The sequence below is a fragment of the Phasianus colchicus genome, chromosome 5 (genome assembly GCF_987193195.1).
Source record: "Phasianus colchicus chromosome 5, bPhaCol1.hap1.1, whole genome shotgun sequence".
Taxonomy (NCBI): Eukaryota; Metazoa; Chordata; class Aves; order Galliformes; family Phasianidae; genus Phasianus; species Phasianus colchicus.
In genome coordinates, this window is record NC_143440.1 from 40286630 (window position 1) to 40310980 (window position 24351).

At 42.2% G+C, this 24351-nt stretch overlaps 1 protein-coding gene across 5 annotated transcripts in view; it reads right to left on the reverse strand.

The window, feature by feature from the left end:
* Window positions 1–2158: 2158 nt before the first annotated feature.
* Window positions 2159–24351, reverse strand: part of POMT2 (protein O-mannosyltransferase 2) — a 30676-nt gene continuing 8483 nt past the window's right edge. For 2 of the 5 annotated variants that reach the window (XM_090141442.1, XM_090141441.1), the window contains exons 8-21: window positions 23951–24033; window positions 23385–23494; window positions 21309–21375; window positions 20410–20479; window positions 18946–19024; window positions 18061–18212; window positions 16421–16512; window positions 15008–15084; window positions 13394–13465; window positions 13119–13178; window positions 12812–12917; window positions 9930–10070; window positions 9208–9322; window positions 2159–8664 (exon numbers count right to left, since the gene is read on the reverse strand). In XM_090141442.1, the coding sequence (XP_089997568.1) occupies window positions 8559–8664; window positions 9208–9322; window positions 9930–10070; window positions 12812–12917; window positions 13119–13178; window positions 13394–13465; window positions 15008–15084; window positions 16421–16512; window positions 18061–18212; window positions 18946–19024; window positions 20410–20479; window positions 21309–21375; window positions 23385–23494; window positions 23951–24033 (1330 nt within the window). In that variant the 3' untranslated portion in view covers window positions 2159–8558. Of the gene's footprint in view, window positions 8665–9207; window positions 9323–9929; window positions 10071–12806; window positions 12918–13118; window positions 13179–13393; window positions 13466–15007; window positions 15085–16420; window positions 16513–18060; window positions 18213–18945; window positions 19025–20409; window positions 20483–21308; window positions 21376–23384; window positions 23495–23950; window positions 24034–24351 lie in introns of those variants that run through there. The other 3 variants (XM_031593161.2, XM_090141440.1, XR_016466999.1) reach the window with 2 other exon arrangements.

The window sequence follows — 24351 nt, forward strand, 5'->3', positions numbered from 1 at the left end:
CTGAGCACTACAAACACTGCTACGGTCTGTGGGTTTCCTGCCATGGTCCCAGCTCCCTGAGCTCTGTGCAGCCAGCCCACAGCTCAGCTCTTTCCTGAATTGTTCTTAGATTCTGCAAGAATCTAAGGATTGTTCTGCAAGACCTCCCCTGAAGCCGTGATGAGTGAAAAAGAACCAGTTCAGCAGCACAGGCTGCTCCAGTCACCATCAGGGTGCCTGCAAAACAGTGAGGCAGATGGCTGATGAAGCGCTCTGACCTTCAGTAGAGCTCTATTGTGCTTCAGAAGAATATGTTTATGTTGTTTAAAATTTGTGGTGGGTCTCTATCTAATTTACAGCCCCCTGCAAAGTACAGTACCATCACTCACCCTGCCAAGTGTCATTGCCTTGGTTTACCCACAGGGCTACTGTCACACAACTGAGATTTGCCCCCTGTTACTGTTCTAACAAACCCAACCCCTCCTCCCCCTCCTTTTGGGCTCCTGCTCATTTCCAATTCCTCATCCATTGAGTCCTCATGACTAGTGCTGCTCTGATCCCATTGCCCTGGGCTCCCCACTCACCTTGCAGCCAGATTCTTGGGCCTGATTAACCCCCTTTGCTACTCTTCTCTCCCATATCAGAACCACAGAGCCCATAGTCTCCTCCTCACCCCACCCTCAGGTGGGAGCAGGAGGCACGATTTATTTCCAGCCATCTTCTTACACTGCCCCTCAGGCCATGCAGCTCTGCAGCAAAGCAAACCACAAAATAGTTGCATAACAAGAAGCAAAAAAGACACAGGAGAGAATAATCTTCCCCATAAAATGATTAAGGCAACAGCTGTAGAGCTTGCAGGCGGTGCTATGCCTGCGGGGAGAACAGGGCCACACTGCTGGCCTTAGAGATTTGGGTGAAGGGAGGGGTGAGGCAGAGAGAAGGAACAACACGTGGGAGAGAATTCAAGAGCAGAACAAAACAAAAACACGCTTCCTGATGTCCCTTTGAAACTGGGCATCCTCAGGTTCACCCCAGAGTGCCCAGAGCCTGGCTGGGCAGAAGAGTGTACAGACAGATGAAACCCAACCAAGGCTAACAGGGCACACACAGACTGCACAGAGCCGTCAGTCTGAGCACTGCTGACTTCTGAGGAGTGTGGGCAGGTCTGGCTCCTGCAGGCACAAAGACCTACCTCAGCTTAGTCACTCATCCCCTTGTCAGCACCACTGATAACCCCCAGGTGCTGCCCAACACCAGACTGGAATCTCACCAGAAAAGCCTGGTGGCCTGGCAAGCACAACAGTGCCAGTAGCCACCTGGCTCCCGTCCCACCAAGGGACAGCCACGTGGGCATGGGCCTCCAGCTGCCACCCTCCCAGCTGCTCTAGATCACCTTTCAGTTGCTGACACCGTATGGCACAAGCTTGGTGCCATACCTGTTCTCCCTGAGGAACTTCTTCCATACCTCCCACTGGGCTCACCTCCTCTCAGAAGTGCTGTCTGTGTCAATATCTGAAATGTTTGTTGATCATCTCCAGTCTCTGGTCTTTCCTTCCTTCTTGCAACTCACATGGACACCACTGACCGGGGCATCTCCTGCCCCCATCTGTCCCACAGCAGCCTTCCCCAAGCACAGCGCTTTTTGCAGTGATTTATGGAAGCAGACATTCTGCATTAATTGCATCCTGCCTTCACGCGGGGCTGTGTGAGCATCACCACCTTTCGGCTCTGTGCTCAGCCATCTGCCTTCAACACAGACCCCATGTGTTGTGGCTTCTGTGTGTGCCACCCCTCTCCTGAGGAACCTTGGGGCCTTCCCCTCCCCACCTACCTCAGCCGTTCCAGTTTTGGTCCCTGTCACAAATACTCTCTCATTCAGTGAGAAATTTTGCACCTGCAAACTGCAGAGTCAAAATGTGCAAGTGTTGATGAAATACGTCGGTTCAGTCGTTAGGGGAATGATGTACTTGTGCCACATCATGAAGTACTTTCCAACCCACCGGGAACTAAGTTGGATTTTGAACAGCCATCATTAGCAATCCAGACTCAAGCCCAGCAGGCACAGACAGCCTGCACCCATGAGTCCTACAGCTCTGCCTGAGGAGATCTCCAACCTACTTGCATTGCTATTATTTAAAAAACAATAACAGTCCTTGGAATAAACAGAAACTTCATCAGATTTATGGAGAATAAAAATGGTTGTTCTCATACAGTTCATACATTTTACAAAGAAATATACATCATTTCATGTATGTTCTCATTCCCACCTCAACCAGCTCCTCCCTTTTTGTCAGCTAGATTCCTTCTTTGCTTTGTAGCCATATAATTATTGTCCCTAAAGCATTTCAAGGGGTCAGTTGCGGACACATTCATCTGAGCAAGAAAGAAACTCCCTTTCTGGTCAACGGAGAAACACGGATACTGCAGAACTGCCTCATCTGAAACTACATAGTGAAAAAATCAGACAAGTAAAGCCCAAGAGCTCCCTTTTATCAGCTGCAGGGCTGCAAAATGATGAGCTTTGGTTGAAATCTGGGGCTCAGACAATGGCTGCAGGAATGGTAAACGTGGACAAAGCAATTTCCAGCAATCATAGCACGTGGTAGACTACACCTATTTAGATAAAGCACAAACTTTCTTCCTTCAGATGATGCATTACATGGGCCAGAACTACATTAAGAGATGGTATATAAGTATATATATGCCAGAACTTGGATGTAAACCAGGAAGACAGGGTAGGTAGGAGTCATGAAGATTTCTTTCAGCATATGGAATTTGGGAGAGAGATGTTGGAATGCATTGTACAGTTTAGGAAACCATATGGGTAAAATGAAGAAAACGAGAAAAGAGGTACAGGAGATTAGAGGGACAGAGAAAGCAAGTTAAAGTTTGCAGTAGAAGTTTCTATATTTGGTTAGCAAAAACATTAAGCAAAACTTGAAGATCTAAAGGAAGAAAAAAAGCCTTGTTCATGTCAAGGACCACATAATGGGAAAATGGCTGTGATTTAGAAAACCAAGAGATTCCAAACATGGTATAATAAAAACAACATACAGAGCACCATACAAATGCCATCAAGCATCAGTGCCACCCCCGTGAGCTCACTCACTCACCTGAGAACAGAAGCTGTTCTTTTGGAGGAGTAGGAAGTAAAGTTCTACCTCAGATGTAATCAGCAGTTTCTGAATGCAGCTGCACTTCTCTTCCTTATTCATCTCCCTGCACCCCAGAACAGCTCCTGTATCAGCAGCCCTTCCTTCCAGGACGAGAGCCCACAACCAGCTTGAGCTTTCTGAAGCAGTACAAAATACCACTGGGCCTTCCAGGAGCTCTGTCTGTCTATTCTATCACCTTGTGCAAGTCAAAGTCCAGTTTCCAGCCATCCTGACTTTACTTCAACAGCCGTTGGACCAGCTCTAAGCAGACTGGCCAGCTCTCCTCCAGCACTGATTTGGGCATCACTGCATAGCTGCACAGAGGAAGGCTGCACTTTTTCCCCTTCTAGTTCCACCCCCATGCAATGCTGTACTCAGAAATGCACGCTGCTCTGTCACTACAGCCTGGCACAGGTCCTGATTTACAACATTCCAGTGTTGCATTGTTCTTGCATTTAGTTCACAACAAGGGCCTCATTTGTACAAGATTGTGCCTTGGTCTGATGTTTGGGATACTACACACTCAAAATAAGAATGACTCATAGAAAAACGTTGGTTTCTTGGAAAAAGTGCCTGATCTGGCTAAAGGCAACCTACCAGAAGCTTGATGAATATACCCATTAAACAGCACATATTACGTGTACTTACAATTTAACACAATTTTAACATAGAGAAATAAATCCATGTCAACAGATAGTACTTTATCCTCAGCCAAACTAGCTCCACTTCTACTGTGCTTATCAGTGCACTGCTTGGACTGCAGAAAGACCTGACCTCCTGGAATTGCAGCCCAGCAGCATTTGTATGCTAAAAGCTGATAAAGCTGATGCTGGCAATGGTTTCTGTATCACCGCTGTCATAAGTCAAACTCTCCAATGGTTCAATTTCAAGTCCACATTGCTACTTCAGGTAGGGGAGGGACAGGGAGGAGAAAAAAAAAAAAACACCCAACCACAAGAGAATGCTTGAAAGAGGTATTTATTACAAAAATGAACTCAAAATTCTACCACATTTTCCATGTTTCTCTGTACAAAATATATTCATAGCTCAAAGGCCCATTCTCCCACATTCTCTCTGCACACTGTACAGTGCAGTAATCCCATCTCAGAAGAATCAGAAGACAGTCAGATCACAGACGGGTGCACACATGTGCATGTATGCACACACACATACAGCAGCATTAGTAAGAAAGGCCAGAATATAGGACAGAATCACATAAGAACCCCTCCTAATGTCCTAAAAGTCCACACATTTTTGCTTTCATAACTGGTACTTGACCAATGTGGGAAGGCCTCACCTGGCTCCAAGTGCAGTCCCTCTGCTGTAAAGGAGAACACCCTTACCTACACTCTGCAGCTGATGGAGATGTAGGGCCACATAGGGAAGTGTTTGCACTGCCATCAGTACCTTTAGAGGAGGGAATGGTGTTACAACAGTACTTGTCAACAAAGGGCCAGCTCAGAATCCATCACACAAGCATGGCCAGCAGAAGCATCTAAGCACAACAGCAGAGACTTCAGATAAATGTCTGCGTCTCTATGTTGACAGCTGGTTCACTCTCAAGTCCCTTGACGAAGACTCTCAGAGTATATAAAAGGGGCAGTTGACAGAAAAATATCCTACCCTGTGAACATTTGCTTAGCTTTCCATTAATTGATACTTGTTTTGCTCTCACTGTGATAGCTACTCACTCACTCAGGATACTACAATTCAGACATGAATGGATGCGCAGCCTAAAACATGGAGGAAAATGACACATCCTGCAGTTTGCGGAAACACTTAAAGAAACAGAAGGAGAGAGATATAAAAAGGAGGATCCTATTCATGCCCTCAATTGAATGTTCTTGGTGCACAGAGATGCAAAAATAAAACTGCAAATGAGAGTGGTACTGGCTGTCCCACTCGCAGAACTGTGAACAACAGCAGTAAGCAGAAAATGACATGAAGTCCTCTGCTCGAACCAAGACTAATATTAGCAAAGGAATCTCCACTCAAATCCTTCCCAGAGTCACAGCTCTGTCTCACAGCGTGTGTAGCTGACCTTCTGGAAATGGGGCAGTCCCTCCTGCTGGAATAGGCATGTGCAGAGGTGTGTAGAGGGAGCTGCTAACACATTTTAAGATGAACGGCACGTGTAGGATGAGCCAAACGAGTCAAGAGGCCTTTTATTTACCCTCCAAGGACTGAAGAGGTGAAAATAGGTATCAATTTAAAACAGAAAACAAACAAAAAAAACCATATCAGGGAACCTGGAGATCTGCAGCTTTTTGTAGTCTGACTCTACAGACACCATTTGATGAAATACTTCACTAGGGATAAAAGCAGCCCTTCAAGCAAACTTCAAAGAAACAGCTGCTACAGAGAACAGCATCTTCTGGCCCTGGAAAGCACCACAAGCTATTTTCCATGTGGCTGAGGAAGAGGACTGTGATAATCAGCCTGCAGGATGAGCCTGAACTCGTTCCACAGATACGGAGGAAAGAACAGAAGTGAAACAGCCCGAATTCTGTCCAGAATGCAGAGTGCCCTGTACCCTTTGTCTTATGGCTGCACCACATGAGTCTTTTTATGTCAGACTCAGTAGGAGAACCCAAATATATTTTTATTCACAAAATTTTGGTTACTGTTCTGTTCCAGCTATTACCAGAGAAGGTGGATTTTTGTTTGCATGTTTGTTTTTGAGAAACATATTGAATCAAATACTATGTTTTCAGTGTTCTTCTACAGAAGGAATACAGCAACATCATTTCAGTTACTTGAAAACCCAACCCATGGAGTCCAGAAGTGGCAGATGCAATGTGTTCTTTTTTTAATGTCTGCCCTCTAGTCTTCAAACGTCAACCTTTTAATGTTCTTAAATCCAGATTAAAAAAAACAACAAAAAAAAATCAGCTGGAGGTTGCTCCCCCTGGTGGAATATCTGTATTTTTTTCACTGTATGCCTCCACATCACTACCAGCATGTAACACCTAACAAACAGGCCAGTTTCAATCCCAACCAACTGCTCTCAAAAGAGTATTTCTGAATTGGCTATTGCAAAGAGAAGAAAAAAAGAAAACAACCCTTTGTCTAGATTGAGCCACCAATGCTCACCCACTGCTATTAGCAACAGAGGACCAAAGTGCTCTGACCAAGGAACACACTGGTTTGTCTTTCTCAGGCAGTTCTTACAATGCCTACACCTTCAACATTACCAAAATAGCTGAGGTCACTGAGCTGCTCTGTGCTTTCAGATTTAAGATGACAGATAAAGAATGTTAGAAATTATCATTCCCTAACACAAGTTTTCTAGGTTTGTTTGTTTGTTGTTGTTTGCTGTTAATGTTAAATGGAAATTAAAGGCTGGAAAAACCCCTACACTTCAAATCACAGCTTTTATCAGCACTTTCCATAGGAAATTCCTCTCCATGACAATAGGACTACTGTAGGAAAAACTCATACTTAGGACAGCAAGGCAGTAGGCTGATAGTCTTACCCAAAGCAAAGATGAATCACACTGCTACAAAGGCAGCACTGCCCTGCCTGTCTACCATGTTGCCAACAGTTAACAATTCTCAGCTGCTGTGAGATAAAGCAGGACAGTTCTTCTGCAGCCTCTTCCACATCCTTCTCTCCTATGTATCATCTCTGTGAACCCCTGGCTCATGCAGGTGGGAGCACTTGTTGCAAAAGGCAAGTGGAAAAGAATCATCAAATCCAGTAGCTAATTAGTGTAACAGCTTCCCATGACAAACCATCAGCAGGTGATAAACTCAAAACCTTTAGAACCAAAATCACAGGCCATCTGTGTTAGTTTCTACAGGAGTCAGCTTCTGGAGAGAGCTGTGGCACTCTGAGCCAGAAGCTTACAACAGCAAGCAGCTGCCTATGGCTCCTCTACTGAAAAGGAATGAAAGGCAGTTTGACTAGAGTCCCAGTCCCTCATACAGAAAACTGTCCTGGGGATGGTAACACAGCCCTTCTGTGCTGTATGGGTTGCATTAGAATTCAAGGTTTGATAAATGAATGAACAACTGATGTTTTAGCAGACACACAGACCTGTAACCAAGCTTTAATGCAAGGCTGAGAAGCAGAGCAAGAAAAGAGAAGCCTGAGTTCCTTGAGACATACATAAAGAGTTTTGCAAATACTAGTTCTTGACACAGGAACACAGCTGGGGTCTAAGTAGCAACCAAGAATTGTGACAAGAAATTCAAACTGGGTAAAGAACTGGAGATTGAATACAAAGAACATTTACAAAAATAGACCTAATACAGGAGAAAGGCATCTGATAAATAACATTCCACTTTCATGGAAGGGCTGGATTAACATCCAAGGGCTCCTGACACTTAAAGAATTCTAGCCTGTCCTCACATTTTCTTCTATATAGTAATTAAATGGACAGCTATTTACAGGAGGGAACATGCTCAATATTGGAATACAGTGTGCAGATGCCAATGGCCAGTTCTGCAGCTGCTATGTTCCTTAGGATAAAGCCTTTTTCCTAAAACCAGAGATAGAGGCACTGAAATAGCTGGGATCAAAAGACAAATGACAGCTATCTAAAATTTTCACTCAATCATTTCAGTCCCAAGCATACACCCAAAGATCAGCCTTCACAGCACACTGGGGCAGAAAGCAAATCACCTGCTGTTCCCACTGTAATTTCCTTAGCAGTGTCTGACAGAACTGGAAAGAAGATACAAAGTGCAGTGCTGGAACAGTCTGGCTCTGAGCACAGGCCATTGCACAGGTTATTGTTATAAACGATTAAGAGTGACTAGAAAGAAAGGCAGTATAAGGGAGTAAACAATCTCCATCTCCTCTGTCAGCAAAAGGCCTGGGAGACAGATGAGGCACAGTGGTTCAGGAGTGGTTCAAGCAGACCCCTTTCAGTCAAATTCTAAAAATTCAAGGTCAGAGCAAAAAATGCAGACAGCCAAAGCTGAGCAGTAAGGAGATCCCCACATGCTTATTTGAAGATTTAAGAAAAACCTTACCAAAAGAAAGGTCGTGAAGCATGATTCATGTTCCAATATCTGGACACTATCTGGCTCTCAAACTGCAATGACACAAGAAGGAAGACAGACAAACACAGGTGAACATTCAATTACATACAGTCCCCAGCTTGTACAGGTCTGACTGCCAGAATGCCATTGCTGTTTGCTTGTGAAGAGTTCCAATGCACTGTTCAGTAGAACTGATCTAACCAGCCAGTTGTCCAGGAATATCACCTAAAGATTCATAACATGAGTCTTTCTAAGAGGATCAGCTTCTGCATCTCCTAATGCAGACAGTGCAAACAAATGCCAGAGCAACAGGGTTATTACAACCAGAGTTCACCAGAGAGGACACTTTAAATGTCCTCCAAAGCACCAGAACCAGCTTGACGTGCAGCAGTCCTCATGCTTCTTATTCTTTGTCCCCAGATGCTCCTCGATGCCTCTAGAACTCCCAGGAGTCCATCCACCGGAGCCCTGCCATGGGGCTGCTGGGGTCAGATGCCATGGGGCCTATCATCCCATAGGACAGAGGATGGAAGAGGTAGAAGCTGTGGGAAGAATTAAAATGCCCCATCAAGGACTGCACAGTTTTCTGTCTCGAGAATAATCCCATATGGGTATCCTACGGGACCTTTGTTTTTACTATGGCTCTAAGCTCCACTGGGGACATTCTAACCTCTGCTGAACACAATACATAATCCATGCTTCTACCACTGGTGTTCTTCTCTTTTAGAAAGCAACAGCTTTGGAGAAAAGCCAGCTAAGAAGATCTACAGCAATGAAGAATTTGCCTGTATTTGAGAGATCTGGCACCACTTAGAATGGGGAGCAGATTCAGAAACACTGAACTGTGAGTTCAGAAGGGAATGGAGCATTTGCACTGAGTAGTAGAATGAAGGAAAGATTTCCTGCAATTGAAGGATGTTTTAAAACATATTGCTTAGAGCTTAGGATTGGACTTGATGTCCTAAAGTCAAGATCAGCAGAAATGAGTGGCAGAGACAAACATCAAGGGCAATTAATAGGCACAAAGTCTCCACTGAGACTGTGGCTGTTAGGCATTGAGAAAGAGCTGAGCTTTCAGCCCTCACCTGTAGGTGATGAGAAGAATCAGTGTCAGGATCCCCCCTCCATAAACTCTTCTAGCTGTAGTGCTGGGTGACAAGAACTGAGAAAAAAACTTCAGTAGTGTGTCCCAGGTGATTCCTAGGAGAATAATGAGACAAAAGTCAAGATCGGTGCAGATGCCAAAGACAACAGTCATTACAATGTCACACTGTGCTGACAAAGCTCTGTTAACACCAGAGGACCTTATCAATTTTTAAATTCATTTCTCTCGCTAACCATCAGAACTACAGAGATTGTTTTCTATCAGCAGAAAGTTCTCTTTTCCTTCTCTCCCACCTGAATAAACAGGCAAGACATCCAGGCTCCAGCTTGCTAACTAAGGCACAGGAAAAGCTAACAAGAATGAATTGCAAATGAAACTGACAGAAAAACAGTGACAATAAACAATGGGAAGTAACATGAATAAAAGACTATAAAAGAGCAATGATACAGCAGGGAATAGGGATCACATCTCAATTCAAATGCCCTAACCACCAGACACGGCTGCCCCCTGAGGGTGGCAACAAAGAGACAGTTTGGCAACACAAGCTGCTTTGTGAAAAACATTTTCAGTAAGTCAATGTTTTCAAGCTCTCTGCACAAGCAAAAAACGTAAAACTGTTTAGTCTGAAAATGTTTCATCTAACAGAATAAGAGAATTTCACCCGTGTCTCTGCCTCACCTTCTCCCAGCATCCAATATTTACCTGTCAACATACTGGAAAAAAGCATGGCAGGAAAGTAGTGGTGAAAGTAGAGAACTCGGCCCATCATAAAGAAGGGCAGGTAATGAAGGAGCCAGCCCAGAGCAACCTGCCCTCCGCCACGGAGCACAACTCGAGACAGCTCTGGAACACAAACAAACATGCTTCAACAGAAAAGAATTCAACGTACAATTCCTCTTAACAAGCCCTGTCACAGTCAGTAGCATGCTATACATTTACAGTATTACATTTTCCTACTATATAGTACCTTGCATGTTGTAATATATTGTTACATGCTGTATTATATTACTGTATTACACAAGAGTTATCAAAGAAGTCTCAATGGACTAGCAGCAGATTGACCAGGCTCTCTGTTAAGACCAAATTTGCAGTTTCTCAGTGTATACACAGGTCATTTCAATTTCTGATGTCTTTGATTCTCTCTGCAACAAGACTACAGGCCACCTACATGATCACTTTGCCAGCTTTCCCCAGAAGGAAATGCTGCCTATCTTTCAGAACCTGGGGAAGGGACTGAGAGCTCTGGTTTGTACAGATGGCTTAGCCAAAAGCTAATCACTGTGTGACTGAATAGTGTCACATCGCACCTGAGATTTCACTTCCAACACAGAGATCTACAAAATGAAGTAACCACTGAGGTATACTGCAAAGGTTAACATATGATGTACTCAGATTTTTTAAAAGCTCTACAACCCTGGCATTGGATGCAATAAAAGACCCTTAACCGTTTATTTTGCATAAAATATCAGGAAATTTATCATTTCAAAATAGCATGCATATTACAATGGTACACTATGCTTGCAAAGCTTCACAGTAGACAATTTGGATCAATACACAATCTCCATTACAGCCAACTCAGGTAGCTCCTTGAAGCATCTCTACTGAAGATCAGTCTTGTTCATAGTTAACTACTTGAGGCATGAATCTCACAAACTTTTGCTCATGGACACCACTCCACAACCTAACCTCAGTGGTCTTCTACCCCTGGTACACTGTCCTGCCTTTCACACACTTCTAGGCCATCTGCAAATGGAATTTATGAAAAGGAAACTGGGTATCAGTAACTTGTGTGGGATAAGTAGCAGTGTTAGAAAAAAGATCGTAAGCATCTACAAAGCAAAAGAAGGTAAGGCCATGGGACCAGTAGATGTCTGCATCAGGAAGGTTTCCCAGGCATACCATTCTATCACTTTCCATTGGTATGTCCAAATCAAAAACAGTCTTTCCAACAAATATGCATTGAGGTTTTGGCAGGGATAGACTTGAATCTCTTTGTAGAGGCTCGCTGATGCTGTTTTGGATTTCTGATGAAAACAGAGGTGATAATACACACTGATGTTTTAATTGTTGCAGAGCAGTGCTTACACTAAGTCAAGGACTTTTCAGCTTCTTGTTCGCAGAATCATAGAAACACAGAGTTGGAAAGGACCTACAAGATCATCTAGTCCAACTGTCCTCCTACCACTACTACTATCCACTAAGCTACTAAACCATCTCTCGTAGCTCCTCATCCAGATGCCTCTTGAACACCGCCAGGGATGGTGACTCCACCACATCCCTGGGCAGGCCATTCCAGTGCCTGACCACTCTCTAAGAGAAAAAGATTTTCCTTATGTCTAATCTAAATCTCCCCTGGTGCAACTTGTAGCCATTTCCTCAGGTCATATTTGTGACCTGAGGGAAGATGCTGACCCTCTCTTCTTCCCAACCTCCCTTCAGGAAGTTGCTGAGTGCTATGAGGTCTCCCCTGAGCCTCTTCTTCTCCAGACTAAACAATCCCAGTTCTGCCTTACCAGTGAGGAGTCTGGAGGCACAAGAAGTTGGGAGGAAACACAGCTAGGACAGCTGACCCAATCTAGCCAAAGGGATATTCCATACCACATGGTGTCACACTGTGCAAGAAAAGCTGAGGAAGAGGAGGGGTCCTTCAAGTGATTTGTTATCCCAAGAAATTATTATGTGTGATAAGCCCTTGTTCCTGCAAGTGGCTGTACGTCTGCCTACTGATGCTTTACTTGCACATGCAGCTTTTGCTTTACTTAGTACACCATCTTTATCTCAATCCACAAGTTATCACACTTTTACTTTTCTGATTCTCTCCCCCATTTGACTTGGGGAGAGTGAGCAAATGTAATGCTTAGATCCCTGCTTGGGTTAAACCACAACAAGCAATCGATATAACTGATAGCAATTGTGGCCAGCATCTCAGCTCTTAACAGTTCCTAAGCAACTGTCATGCGAGGCTGGGCAATCACCTGGCAGAGCACAGCCGGCATATGAATTACTAACTAATCCAAACCTTTGTCTCCTAGAAAAAAATAACCTAGCAAAAACCTACTGTGCTTCATACCTTTGGATCACCTTCAGATGCCAGCCTATATCCAGTTCAACTCTGTACTCTCCAGCAAAGGAGTGGTAAGATTGTTGGGGAGCTGATCGTAACTCCTTCCTGTGAATCACTTACAGAGCTCTTTTCCTCATTAGCCTTCTATGTACGTTTTTCAGGATTTTGGTGACTTGAGGATTTCTGATCAAGGCTTACAAGCTTAGGAAATTTGGCAACTCACTGTGCATGGTCTGCCAGGCAGAAAGCCAGATTTTACTCAGAGTGATTATTTCTCGTACGGCATCTTCTGTTAGCAATCACATCATTCAGTAGTACATTTACAAAGCACTATGTAGCTTAGTGTTCAGTACATACAGCTTCCTGGAGTTTAATGCATTAAATTCCCAGAGGCTTTAATAAAACATATGGGAAGATTTTTAATACAGGATTCCCAATATGAGCCTTTTGTGTATCAGCAAACCAGGACGTTATGAGAGTGATTCTCTTGTATAGGAGGCATAGGAAAAACTGACCTCACCTTTGTGTTCAGAAGTCAGTTGGACACCTCTCTTCAGCACCACTGCTGTGGAAATCGCTATCAGAAGATACAGCCCAATAGTGAATAGATTTAGCCACCATACCACCTATGTAGGAAAAGAGAAAGATTTAGGACTTAGGGCTGGAAACAGGAATGAACATGAGAGGAAATGAAAAGCTACATGCAAGTATAAGAATACTACTAGAAAAACAGTCCAAAAGAAGGATGAAAGGATTCGTTGTCAGTGGAAAAAGCAAGAATAAAATTTGCTAAAGATAATGGCTTGGAAACTCCTGTTCCAACTTACCGGGTTTCCCAGCAAATAAACCCGATAATCTGTCTCATTGACACCAGAAAAACGCAGACCCTGAGAAAACAGACCAGAAGTAAGCAAAGTGGATTTGTATCAACCCAGTTTATATCTATTTTCTAGTGACAAAGGTGAGACGCATTCCCTTCCATGCAGCTCAGTTGCTACAAAATAAAGTTGACATCATCCTCAAGGTGATTAAGAGATCTTATGCTTCAGGAAGCACAGTAAAGTACTTGAAAACAGAAAGGGAATAGGACTGATTAATATACCTGGTAATTGATGGGCCAGTGCCAGGGTTTGGATGTAACTTCATTGTCCTTTGGTTTCAGGCCACTGTTTCCCTACAGGTAAGTCAAGATAAAATTGAAATGAGTGGGCAGTGTGCTGTAAACAATGCCCCAAAATGTCTGGGTTTACAAATGTATGTGAATATTCGTTCCAAGTAAAGGCTGTTTTCTGACTACATGCACACATCATCTTCTGGAAATAGCCACGAGGACAATAAATGTTTTAATATTATTGCACAACTGAAAATGTTCTTTGAGTATCCTTAAAGGCAGTATTCTCTCATTTCTCTTTACCAGGTTTCTGAGTACACATGTTGCATAAGCAAGACCTTTGTTCATCAACAGACTGCTTCAACAGGCTTTCTTCCAGTCTGAAATAAAACCCTCAGAAAGATTATTTCCATGGAAACCCATGCAGGTGCTTTCTTACCTGAGACAATGTTATCATAGAAATGCTTATTGTTAATAATAATTTGATGACCTTCTTTCTTTTGAGAATTTAAGAAGACGTCTGCAAACAAAGAAGTAAACTCTCTTCCCAAAATGGTAGATTCCCATTCTTAGGGGCAACAAAGCTGGTAGAAGAACTGGAAGGCATGTCCTATGAGGAGAGGCTGCTTGGGTTGTCTACTTTGGAGAAAAGAAGGCTGAGAAGTGACCTCAGTGCTATCTGCAGCCTCCTGAGGAAGGGAAGTGGAGAGGGAGGTACCAGGCTCTTTTCCCTAGGAACTTATGACAGGACACACGGGAAGAGCACAAAGCTGTTCAGACTGAACATCAGGAAAAAATTCTTTACTGTGAGGGCAGTCAAATGCTAGAACAAGCTTCCTAGAGAGGTGGTTGATGCCACACCTGTCAATATAAAAAAAAGGCATTTGAATAATTCCCTTATTAAATATCCTTTCACCTTCAGTCAGCCCTGAAATAGTCAGACTGTTGGACTTGATGATCTCAGAAGGCCCCTTCCTAGTGAACTCTTCTATTCAGATGAAGGAATGAGTAGCTGAAAGAAGAAGGGATGTGGCCAAGATCAAAGAACAACTACAGGAAAAGCCACTTGAAAATACTAACTCTAGTCCTTTTGCAAGTATCCTTGGGGATAAAGAGAGAAGAGAAAGGCTGAAAACACAGCATCTCAATGAGCCTTAAGAAATTATCAGGAATTTTTCATTTTCAGTTCAAACACTTATTGTCCTTTCAGTGTTTATTTAGCTAATTTCCCTGAGTCTGACCACAGCAATATCCTCCTGCCTTACAAATACTAATTTAACTTTAAAACTTTCAACAGCACAGGAAAAATACTAAACTTTCCTTTATGGAACAGAATTTCAGCAGCAAAGCAATTACAGAACTAGACTGTAACTATATTACATCAACTGCAGAACTCGGCATCAAGCCCATGGCTTCCAAACTTTTGGAAAAATTAACCTCAAGACCACCCCTTTTACTAAGCAAGAACACAAGCAGGTGGTTGGAATGTGTAAATTCTGCCCTAGTTTGCAGCTATCACCCACGTATTTCAGAAAAAACTATTTCTTTTTTTAAATGAAAAACAAAGGAGGAAGAAAATGCCATCTAGAACTAATAATACCCTACCCGGATCATAACCATGTGGGATTCCAGCAGAATTTCCACAAAAGAAGGCTTCAAAACATCCAGGCTGATATTAGGCACTATAGGAAGAGAAAAAAATAGATGAGAATTCTGTATGTTTTACATTTATTTGCTCTTGCATAATAAACTAAATTCCCTCCACTTGTGACAAATCTACTTCTAGCACTTCTGTTCATTCCCTGTGCAATTCATTCAAATTCTAAACACAGAGGCTTGCAGTCCAAAGTATCCTCCAGTGAATTTCACAACTGATGTGTTCCTAGATTTCCTCCTTTACTTCCAGGAGCAAGAAAAATATGAAGAAGTCCCTGAAACAGATATCTATTTGTAGCTGAAATTAGAGATATTGTTCATAAGCTGTTGCCTATCTGTAAGTGAGCCATGAGCATGATAATACACAAGACATTACAACAGAAGAGGAAAATGCCAAGTAAATTGCACGGAATTCCTTTCCTCTGATTTGCACAGCTGCTCTATAAGGGTGAAGAACACCAGTTTTTGGTAATCCAGAAACCAGCCCAAGTCATATGCAATTTTTGGGAAGAAAATTTATCAAATAATTCAGGCCAAGTGAGGCTGTGATACATTCCTAACTCATGGATGAGGCTGCAAGGCTCACCTCTCACTATTGGCACACTCAGGTCTCCTCTCAGTCTTCGTTATACCTCTACTAGCTATTACTTGATTGTACCACAGTGTCATTATTTAGCATCCCCTCATAAGAGAAAAAAAAATACACAAAAAAAACCACAGTGGTGTTTTGGTTTTTTTTTAATAAATCATTAAAATATATAGAACATACTTGTATCTATGACAATAATTCCCAATTGAACCAATCATATTAATATAATAGCTTGTACTGCACTCCCTATAAAACTCCACGCTTCTGCCATCCAGGATGATTACAAAATCCTTCAATAAGTCTTTATATTTCCCATCATACTTGAAGCATTATCTCCAGTTTACTGTACAAACAGTGAAATTATAGAATTATAAAATATTCTGAGTTGGAAGGGACAACAATGATCATCAAGTCCAACCCTTTGCTACCTAAAAATTACATTATTTGTCTGAAAGTGTTATCCAAACACTTCTTAAACTCCTGTAAGCTTGGTGGTATGATCACTTCCCTGGAGAAGTGCCTGACCACCCACTCAATAAAGAACCCTTTCCTAATATCCAAGCTGAATCTCCCCTGAAGCAGAAAAAGCCTATGCATCTCTAAATAGTTGGCCCAAGTTCAACAAGTTCACATTTGAGCTGAGAAAGAACAGACAAATCCCAAATGCTGACTGCCAGTTCTTGACATCTGATAGTTCATCCATCTCCTTAACAGCAAGCCAAGATGCACCCTTACAGGTGCATATAGGAAGGAAAGGAAAATAAATGACTTACACTTAGGGTTTATATGATCTTCAAAATTCCAGAGGGAATTCGGAGTCTCTTTCACATATGGTGTGCAGGTGACTTCCACTTGCTCCCAACCCCTGAAGAACAACAGAACAGTCAAACACTACTCCAAAAAGATCGCTCAGTATTTCTAGTTCATGTCTATTTTTTTTCCTATCTAGCTTCATACCTTCCCATAACACCAACCACATCATTCTATTCCAACAGCCACTTCAATGCTATGTAGAAACTGAGACAGGCTTGAAAGGCAGCCTACATCAAAATTCCATTAAATATACAGGCTGTATTTCTTAAGTTTGGCCGCCTGAAGTATAATCTATTTCAAGTCAACTCTTACAGTCTCTCCAGAAAAAAGAAAAATCATCATCAAGTCAACCATGACTACAGAAATGCTATTACAGAAACAAAGATTCAATTTTAGAGGAAGGAATGCTGGGAAACTTTGCTTGCTCTATCACTCTATTTCTAGTTGGTCACACAAAACACTACAGGAAAAAGTGTATCAGAACCTGCAGTAATGTGATGAATTAATTATTTTCCACCAATCGCCTCTTAACAGGCTTACTTTTACTAATTAATTAATTCCATTAATTAATCACCAGTCTTGGAAGGACAGTGATTATTCCCCTTTGAGGTCTTAAAATATATATATATGCCTTCATTTGTAGTTACCAGGTTTCTCCCTCCTTTCAGCTCTTAATGTCATCAATATTTTGCAGCACCAAATTCCATTCACAGGGTGAGCTTGTGTTAGTGAAAAAAGATATACCTCCTTTCTTGAATGTTGTCATCAGAGGTAGTGATTTTTTTCATTATTACTACTTTAAACCAGTTATGTTATTTACCACAAACCCAGTCTTACCAGAAAAATATAAATGCCATTTGCATTCCTGACTTGGCAGTCACCAGCAGAAGTATCCGCCTGCACTACGTATGATTCAGCATCCACCAGACATATTAGAAATCCTCTTTACTGTAAAAGAGCTAAGGAAAACCTAAGCTAGCAGTAACAGAGGCAGCTCTGGAAAAAAAAAGCACCATGACTACACAGCCTGCTGCATCAGGATCCCTGTTAGCATTCCACATAGTACAGCTCTGCAGATACAGTAGCTTGGTTGGCATTAATCTCTGCATATCCCTCATTTTATGATGAAGATACATAACTTGAGAACTCCCTGGTAATATCAGCTTGTTACTGCTGCCCTCACATCAGATGCTGCACCCAAAAATGGCAGGACTGCCAACCACAAAAGAAGTTAACACCAACAAAAATAAGTTTGGAGGAGTATGGCATGGAACAGCATTAATTGTCCCAGTTCTTTATTTACTGTGAACCTTAAGGCTAAAACGGGCCTTGAAGAATATGGCTGTTATCCACTCCTGGACTTAATGGACAACAAAATCCATGCCCATGCCACTCTTATACCTATTGGTGTGGGATTGGATTGTTATGGGATTTTTCAGAGCTGCTGCCCACCAGGTACCTTCACTATCACAAACTGCATAACTCTAACCCAGATCTTCTCTGGTTATAATTTTAGTACCTGCTGATTACTTTTTTATTCTTATGGTAGCTCAAAGTCTTGTGGGGTGGGGCAGGGAGAGCATACATATAAGCTACTTACCACTTTGGCAAAGTCTTTCCAGAAGAGCCCAGAATACACCCTGTGGCCACATGTGTTAGCCGGATCTTACTCCGTAGGACTTTGATAAGCTTCCCAGCCCTTCTGCCCACCACCTCGATCCGCCAGAAGTCATTGGAATCTCCTGTTCCATTCTACCATGGAAACCCACCACAGCAGAGAAAAACAAAGAAACAAAAATCAATCAGAAGACATACAAATTGAAGCACTGCAAATAGGAAATTCTGAAACTCTAATGGTGGTGAAACTAAGCAAAGGAACCCACACTACTCTTGCTCAGACTTCACAGAAGAGATTCCCATAAGGAAGAGATGATTCTTCATATGAGCAACTACCCACAAATATATTTTTATCTTGCCAAACTTAATATTTTTTGCTTCAAATTCACACTTGACTGTGCCTCAGAGTTACATTTTAAAAGGAGGTAACTTGGCTGCTCCACAGAAGGGGTTTAGGCAATACCCCCTTGCCTTTGGAAATTCATCCCTCAAAGCAGATTTCATTTTCATGATGCAAAATTCTGTCAACATCTTGTCAACAAAAGCCAGTTGTCTATACAACGAGGCCAAATATATAAAATAATACTTGTCAGAGCAACTTCAAGGTTGCTCAGTTTGGCATTCATGGAATTGAAAGCTGCCAAAGCTAGACTGACAGTAAAAGCTTAAGTTATTTCCTTGTCTGTGTTCACATTAAATAGACCTTAAATGAGATGCACTGTTTTATACCAGATCATCTTTTCCTCCAGCCTGGCAGATCCACATCTATCACCATGACTAACAAACTAAAAGCAGAAATAAATCCCCTTGCATGGTCTGAATTCTGCCAAAAAGAAGGAACTTTTGTTGAATCTTGCCATTCACTTACTATGCCATAGCCAGTGACCTGAAAGTGCTTCCTAGTCAGGGGAGCCTCATGCTGGTGACTGTGAAGATTTCTAGAAGTTCTGGAAAGAAATCAGAAGTCAAACCTTGTTTTGTTTTTATGCATCAATCTGTTATAAGAACTTCAGTTTGAGCCATTCAGAGAGAGCTGTCAGCACTTGGAGCTGCTTTCCCTAGTGTAACTCCAAGCTCATGCCACACTGGGCAGTGATGGCAAAGGAGAATAGCATGAGTAAATCCAACCTTTAGGCTATAAACACTATCTACAAGTGGAAATGACATTGATTACTGCTATAGCTTGTAAATCACACACATTCGCTGAAACTGCAGAGATCTTTCTTTTTTTAATCCTCTTCTTACAAACAGCAAAGGTGGGGATAAAAGTCTCGCTTTTGCAAGAAGCAAAATAAGATTCTGACCTCTCTTGATTACCAGTTTGTTTTTGAGAGGAAGACTGTATCATTCAGTCAGATGCACTGAGGTGGGGGACCAGCGGCCCCATTAGCACAGCCATACACAGTGCTGACAACCCCACCCCAGTGGTGGCTGCTAGACGAGGCAACCAGAGAAGTCTGGCTTTATCCCAGTCTTTAGTAAATCCACCCACACCAGGAGCCATCATCTCCCACAACAGAGCTGCCCCCAGCCCTGCCTGCCTGCACACAAAGCTCCAACACAAAGAGCTGAGAGCCACCTACCGGATCTTTCCTCCAATGCTGCAGCTGTACCTCCCATTTCAGAAACCTATCCCCCTCCAGCATCTGAGTTAAGCAAGCACAGTATTACCAAATCCAGATTTCATCACCTTTATTATCAGAAATTTAGTAGTAAAATCTAAAATTCAAGGCGCTTTTGTTGGTTTTTTTTTTTTTTGTTTTATCTTGTTTTTTTAAAGTCTTAAAATCATTTTGGAAGGTTTAAGCAATGATTTGTGAACATGTAATACTGAACACAGTATGACGTGGCTCACAAATACAGAGCTTCTGTTAAGAAATAAAAACTGTGACAGCACAGAGCATTGTGGCATAGTGATGTTAGATTACATAAGATTAAAGAGTGACTAGGGCAATCCTGTGTCCCTTAGGTTTCCATCACAGTGAGGAAAGGCAAAAGTCATCATTTCTGTTCACAGTTTCAGGGGGTGTACACTGCCTGTACATACAGAACCAGTTACCTTCATACTGCATCTCATATAGCTGAGCAGATCTCTGCTGCTTACTGATAAAGCTAAGAGGTTCTGCCAAAGGTTTCCCATTTTATAGGCAGCCGTCAAAATACAAACCACAGAAGAAAAACACACAAACTCCATTTGCAAATGCAGACATTAATACACTTCTGTCACATGATCCACTTGTGCTGGCCTACCCACGCAGTCTTCAGCAGGTCAAATCCCCCACCACTTCTATCTAATCACTCAGACTCTCCAAATCACATCCATCAGCCTTACTCTTTATGTTCCAGGCGAATGATGTCTCCGTGCCTCACAAACTCCACAGGGCTGGAGGAATCCAATAGATCTGCTGGAGGAAGAAAACTAATCATGCCTGTGCACTGACTGACAAATCGTTGCCTCAGAGAGTTCTCAGGGAACTCTGTCTCAAGCAGAGAACGCAAGGCAAGCCCATTCGTGTAACTGAAAGTCTGGTGTGAATCACTGCTATAGTTTAAAGACCAGCCCTGAAACTACTCTGTACAACCGTGCACGAATGTGGCCCAAAGCAGCACATACTGCCCTTAAATAAAGGGGATGCTCAGCCAGGCTAACTGAACACCATAACTAGATATCTGCATTTTATTTTCACGCACTATAAAATGACACTTGCAAGACTGTTCATGTCATTATTTTTTTTTGTTGTTGTTGTTTAGACTCTTCCTTGTCAATTTTTATGTATACATGCTGCAAAATTAGAAAGGAAACTAGCCTAGCCCAATCATGCATCAGCTGCACTACCTGAGGAATAACACCTACAATAGTCCCAAGCAAGCATTCATGCAAGCCACCTGGACACCATGCACCAGAGCATACTGGGAACACACTTCTCCAGGACCCACAGTCACAATAATAGATTCCACAAAATATGGACTGAGTTCACATTAATTTCCTCTCTGCTGTTTGCAACTCCATCTGGTGACCTTCAGCTGAAAAAAGCTGTTTTACTTTAACTGTACAACATGGAAGAAAAAACAAACAATGACAGGGCAGACACAAACACAGAGTCAGATTGCCCTTGTTCTCCCTTCCACCTCATCTCATATCTATGAAGCATACTTTGCCCTGGAGGGAACTCAAAATATTTATGTTAACAAATGAAGCAGCAGTTATAAGACACTATCAGTATTTGTTACCTGTATCTGAATCATGCTTCTTTATAATCCACAGGTTATTCAAATCCTTATGTAAGTAGGCTGTGACCTGAAAACAGAAAATAAATTATTTTACTAAGCAAAAAAAAAAAAAGCTGGTGATAGAAAAGATGCATTCATCAGCAAATTGAAGGTCCAAATAAATGCATTACTAACACAGAAAAACTTGGCATGACCTTTATGATATTCCACCATAGAAGGCCAATTGCTGGCCACTGCTTAACCCAGATCACACCCTTTCATCAGGGTACAGCACATCTGCTCTGGAGGGCTACACTTAACAGCACTTCACTTGCCCTACGAATAACAGCTTCCAGCCAACCAGTTTGCCCTCCTCCTACACTAATTCTGAGGTTCCTTCCAAAACAACAGGATATCTGAACCTGAACTTTTTGAATTATCACTGATAAGCATGAGTAGATGGAAGCAGCATTGGCTTTATAAACCAGTATCGTTGGTAGAGATTTATAACAACAGACTGATGAACATAACTATTATACTAGTGCCAAAAGTTCCAAATTAAGGTTTCAGGGACCAATTCATAAAGCAGTATGTGCTAACTAGCTAATGTTCACTAACTTGCTCAGTTTCACACAGAGTAACTTTTCTTACTGCTACCAAGAGCAGGGGAGGCCTCCTGGCCTGAGGGTGCTGCTACTGAAAGCCACATTTCCAGGCAGAAGGAACTGTGCCCTCTGTGCTCTCTCTTCTCTCCCAACTGCAGAAGCAGCAGGCCCTGCTCTCCAGGACCCCAGCCCAGCCTCACACCTGTGCCTCCCACCTGGATGCAAGCAGACCACCTAGTGGATGGGTGACTGAGGCAGAACATACAGGAGTGTCTGAGGGTGGGAAAAAGGGTGAGTAGGAACCTCATACACCTTGAGGTCATACCATCAGGAGAGGAGACAGATCACCGTCTCTCTCTCTCTTACTCCCCAAGTCTCCTTGAAGCTGTAAATTCCTTCCCCTCTGCATACTCCTCCAGGGTAGGGATCACAGTGCCAGGAAAGGGGATATCCATCCTCTCCCACCTGCCCCAAAGGAAATTCCCATCAACATCCTCCAGTTCCCTCCTTACTTGTTTTTACTGCCATAAAGCATATTCTGCACTTAAATTTGGCTTGTTCTTAAGCCAGTTTTGGCATTATAGCTCCATCTACAGTAATAAACATCACTGTCACCTGACAGCGTTAAAAGTATTTTTGGCTGGGAAGAACAGCAAGAAAAGATTAATTAAAGTTTATTTTTGAAATCCTCTTCCTCATAACAGAGACTGAGTTAAAAATAAACACTTGTTTTTCTCCAGAAACTTTCTGTCAAACAGTTCAGGCCAATTTTTAGACACCAACGTTTATCTTGGGAAAGCCACAGAAGCAGCAAAGATTTATGAAACTTGATCATGTCAGACAAAAACAAGAAATGCACTTAATTTCTGTAATAATTAATTAGCAATACTTACATGGTTTCTTTTTTTTTTTTAATTTACGGGTTAATCACTTAAAAATAAGCCCTTTGAGAATTCAGCTAAGCATCTTTCATTATGGACAGCTTACAAACATAAAGATATCCAATTTAATGAACAAAGCCTTACAATTTCCCAGGTGACAGACAAGGAAAATAAGGCACAAATGAGAAAGTAATTCACAAAACATCACAGAGGCCCGTGGCACAAATAGAAACAACACTCAGCACTTCTATTCTGTTGATTTTAACACAAGAAACAGGTTTGTCTTTAATAGTTTTACATTCTTGCCTGAGGTAACAACAGCATTTTCATTTCAGAACATTACTTTTCATTATATTTAAGTCCTAGTGGCCTCCATCTATGGAGATAGGTCTTGCTACCACAGTGAAGCTTTGTTACTCTCATTCACCTCCCTGGTGCAAACTAGTGGGCTCTTTACATTCAGGATTCCAAGTTAAGTGCTCAACATTGGCATCAAGAGGATAACAGATGCTGAGAAGATAACACAGCTCCTGCCACAATGACACCGAACACTAAGTGCAACGAGAGTGAGTAGATGGCTGCAATTAGAGACAGTACTGCAGGACACCTACCTGCTGCTGGCGAGCCCCAACACCCTCTGGGTAGAGGTGCCAGTGGGAGTGAAGGTAACCCCCTGCCATCCGAAGGTTCTTCATTGTGACCACAGACCCATAGGCCAAATCTAAATGGGAAGGAACAAGGAAAAAAAAGCATAAGGCATCTCTCCTATAAATACCTCCTGCAGCCAGCCTGCAGTGCTTCGATTAGGCATACGTGTTCCTGCTTTGTTTTGATGAAAGCACATTTCCTGATTGAAGTGTTAATCCAAATAGCTCATTGCAAGCTTTCCTTCCATCACCATCCAGTACTATTCAGTGAAACTGTTCTAGAAGTTTCAATTTCAATTATATATCTCTCCCAAACCATTTTAACATAAAGAGAAGCGCTAGGTTCTAGGCTGAACAGGTGAAATCCCTTTTTGTTGTCTGAAACAACAAAATAAAGGCCAAAAAAAGTGAAGGTGCATACACACAAAACTGTCATATCTATCCTGCACTGCTTCACAGGAGATGTGGCTTTTATCTAAAGTCCCACATATTTTGACAGCTCAGAAAAATTTACTCCTTTGAACACTCACGCTCTGGAATGGAGACATTATGAAGATTGTTCCCAATCAGCTGGGACTGAAAGGCAGAACTGAAGAAACCATCTCCAGGACCACTAAAACACAGAGCAAAAAATGTGATAATTCAAAGACTGGCAAAACATAGCATACAAAGTTCCATTGTGCACTATCACATTGTTTTTACTGAAAGAAAACAAAAAAAGATGAAAACAAATAACAGACTTGGTCTCAGGAGAAGAATGATTGGGTTTTCCTTAATTGCATCTCTAATGCTGTGAATTACAGCTGATACACACACTCTTGCAGGAAATGGACAAGGACACAAGAACATTAAAATGTGTTCCTTCTGGCACCGAACAAAGCATAATCAATTGTCTTTGTGGGTGCTCTTATAACAAACAAAACTCACTGCC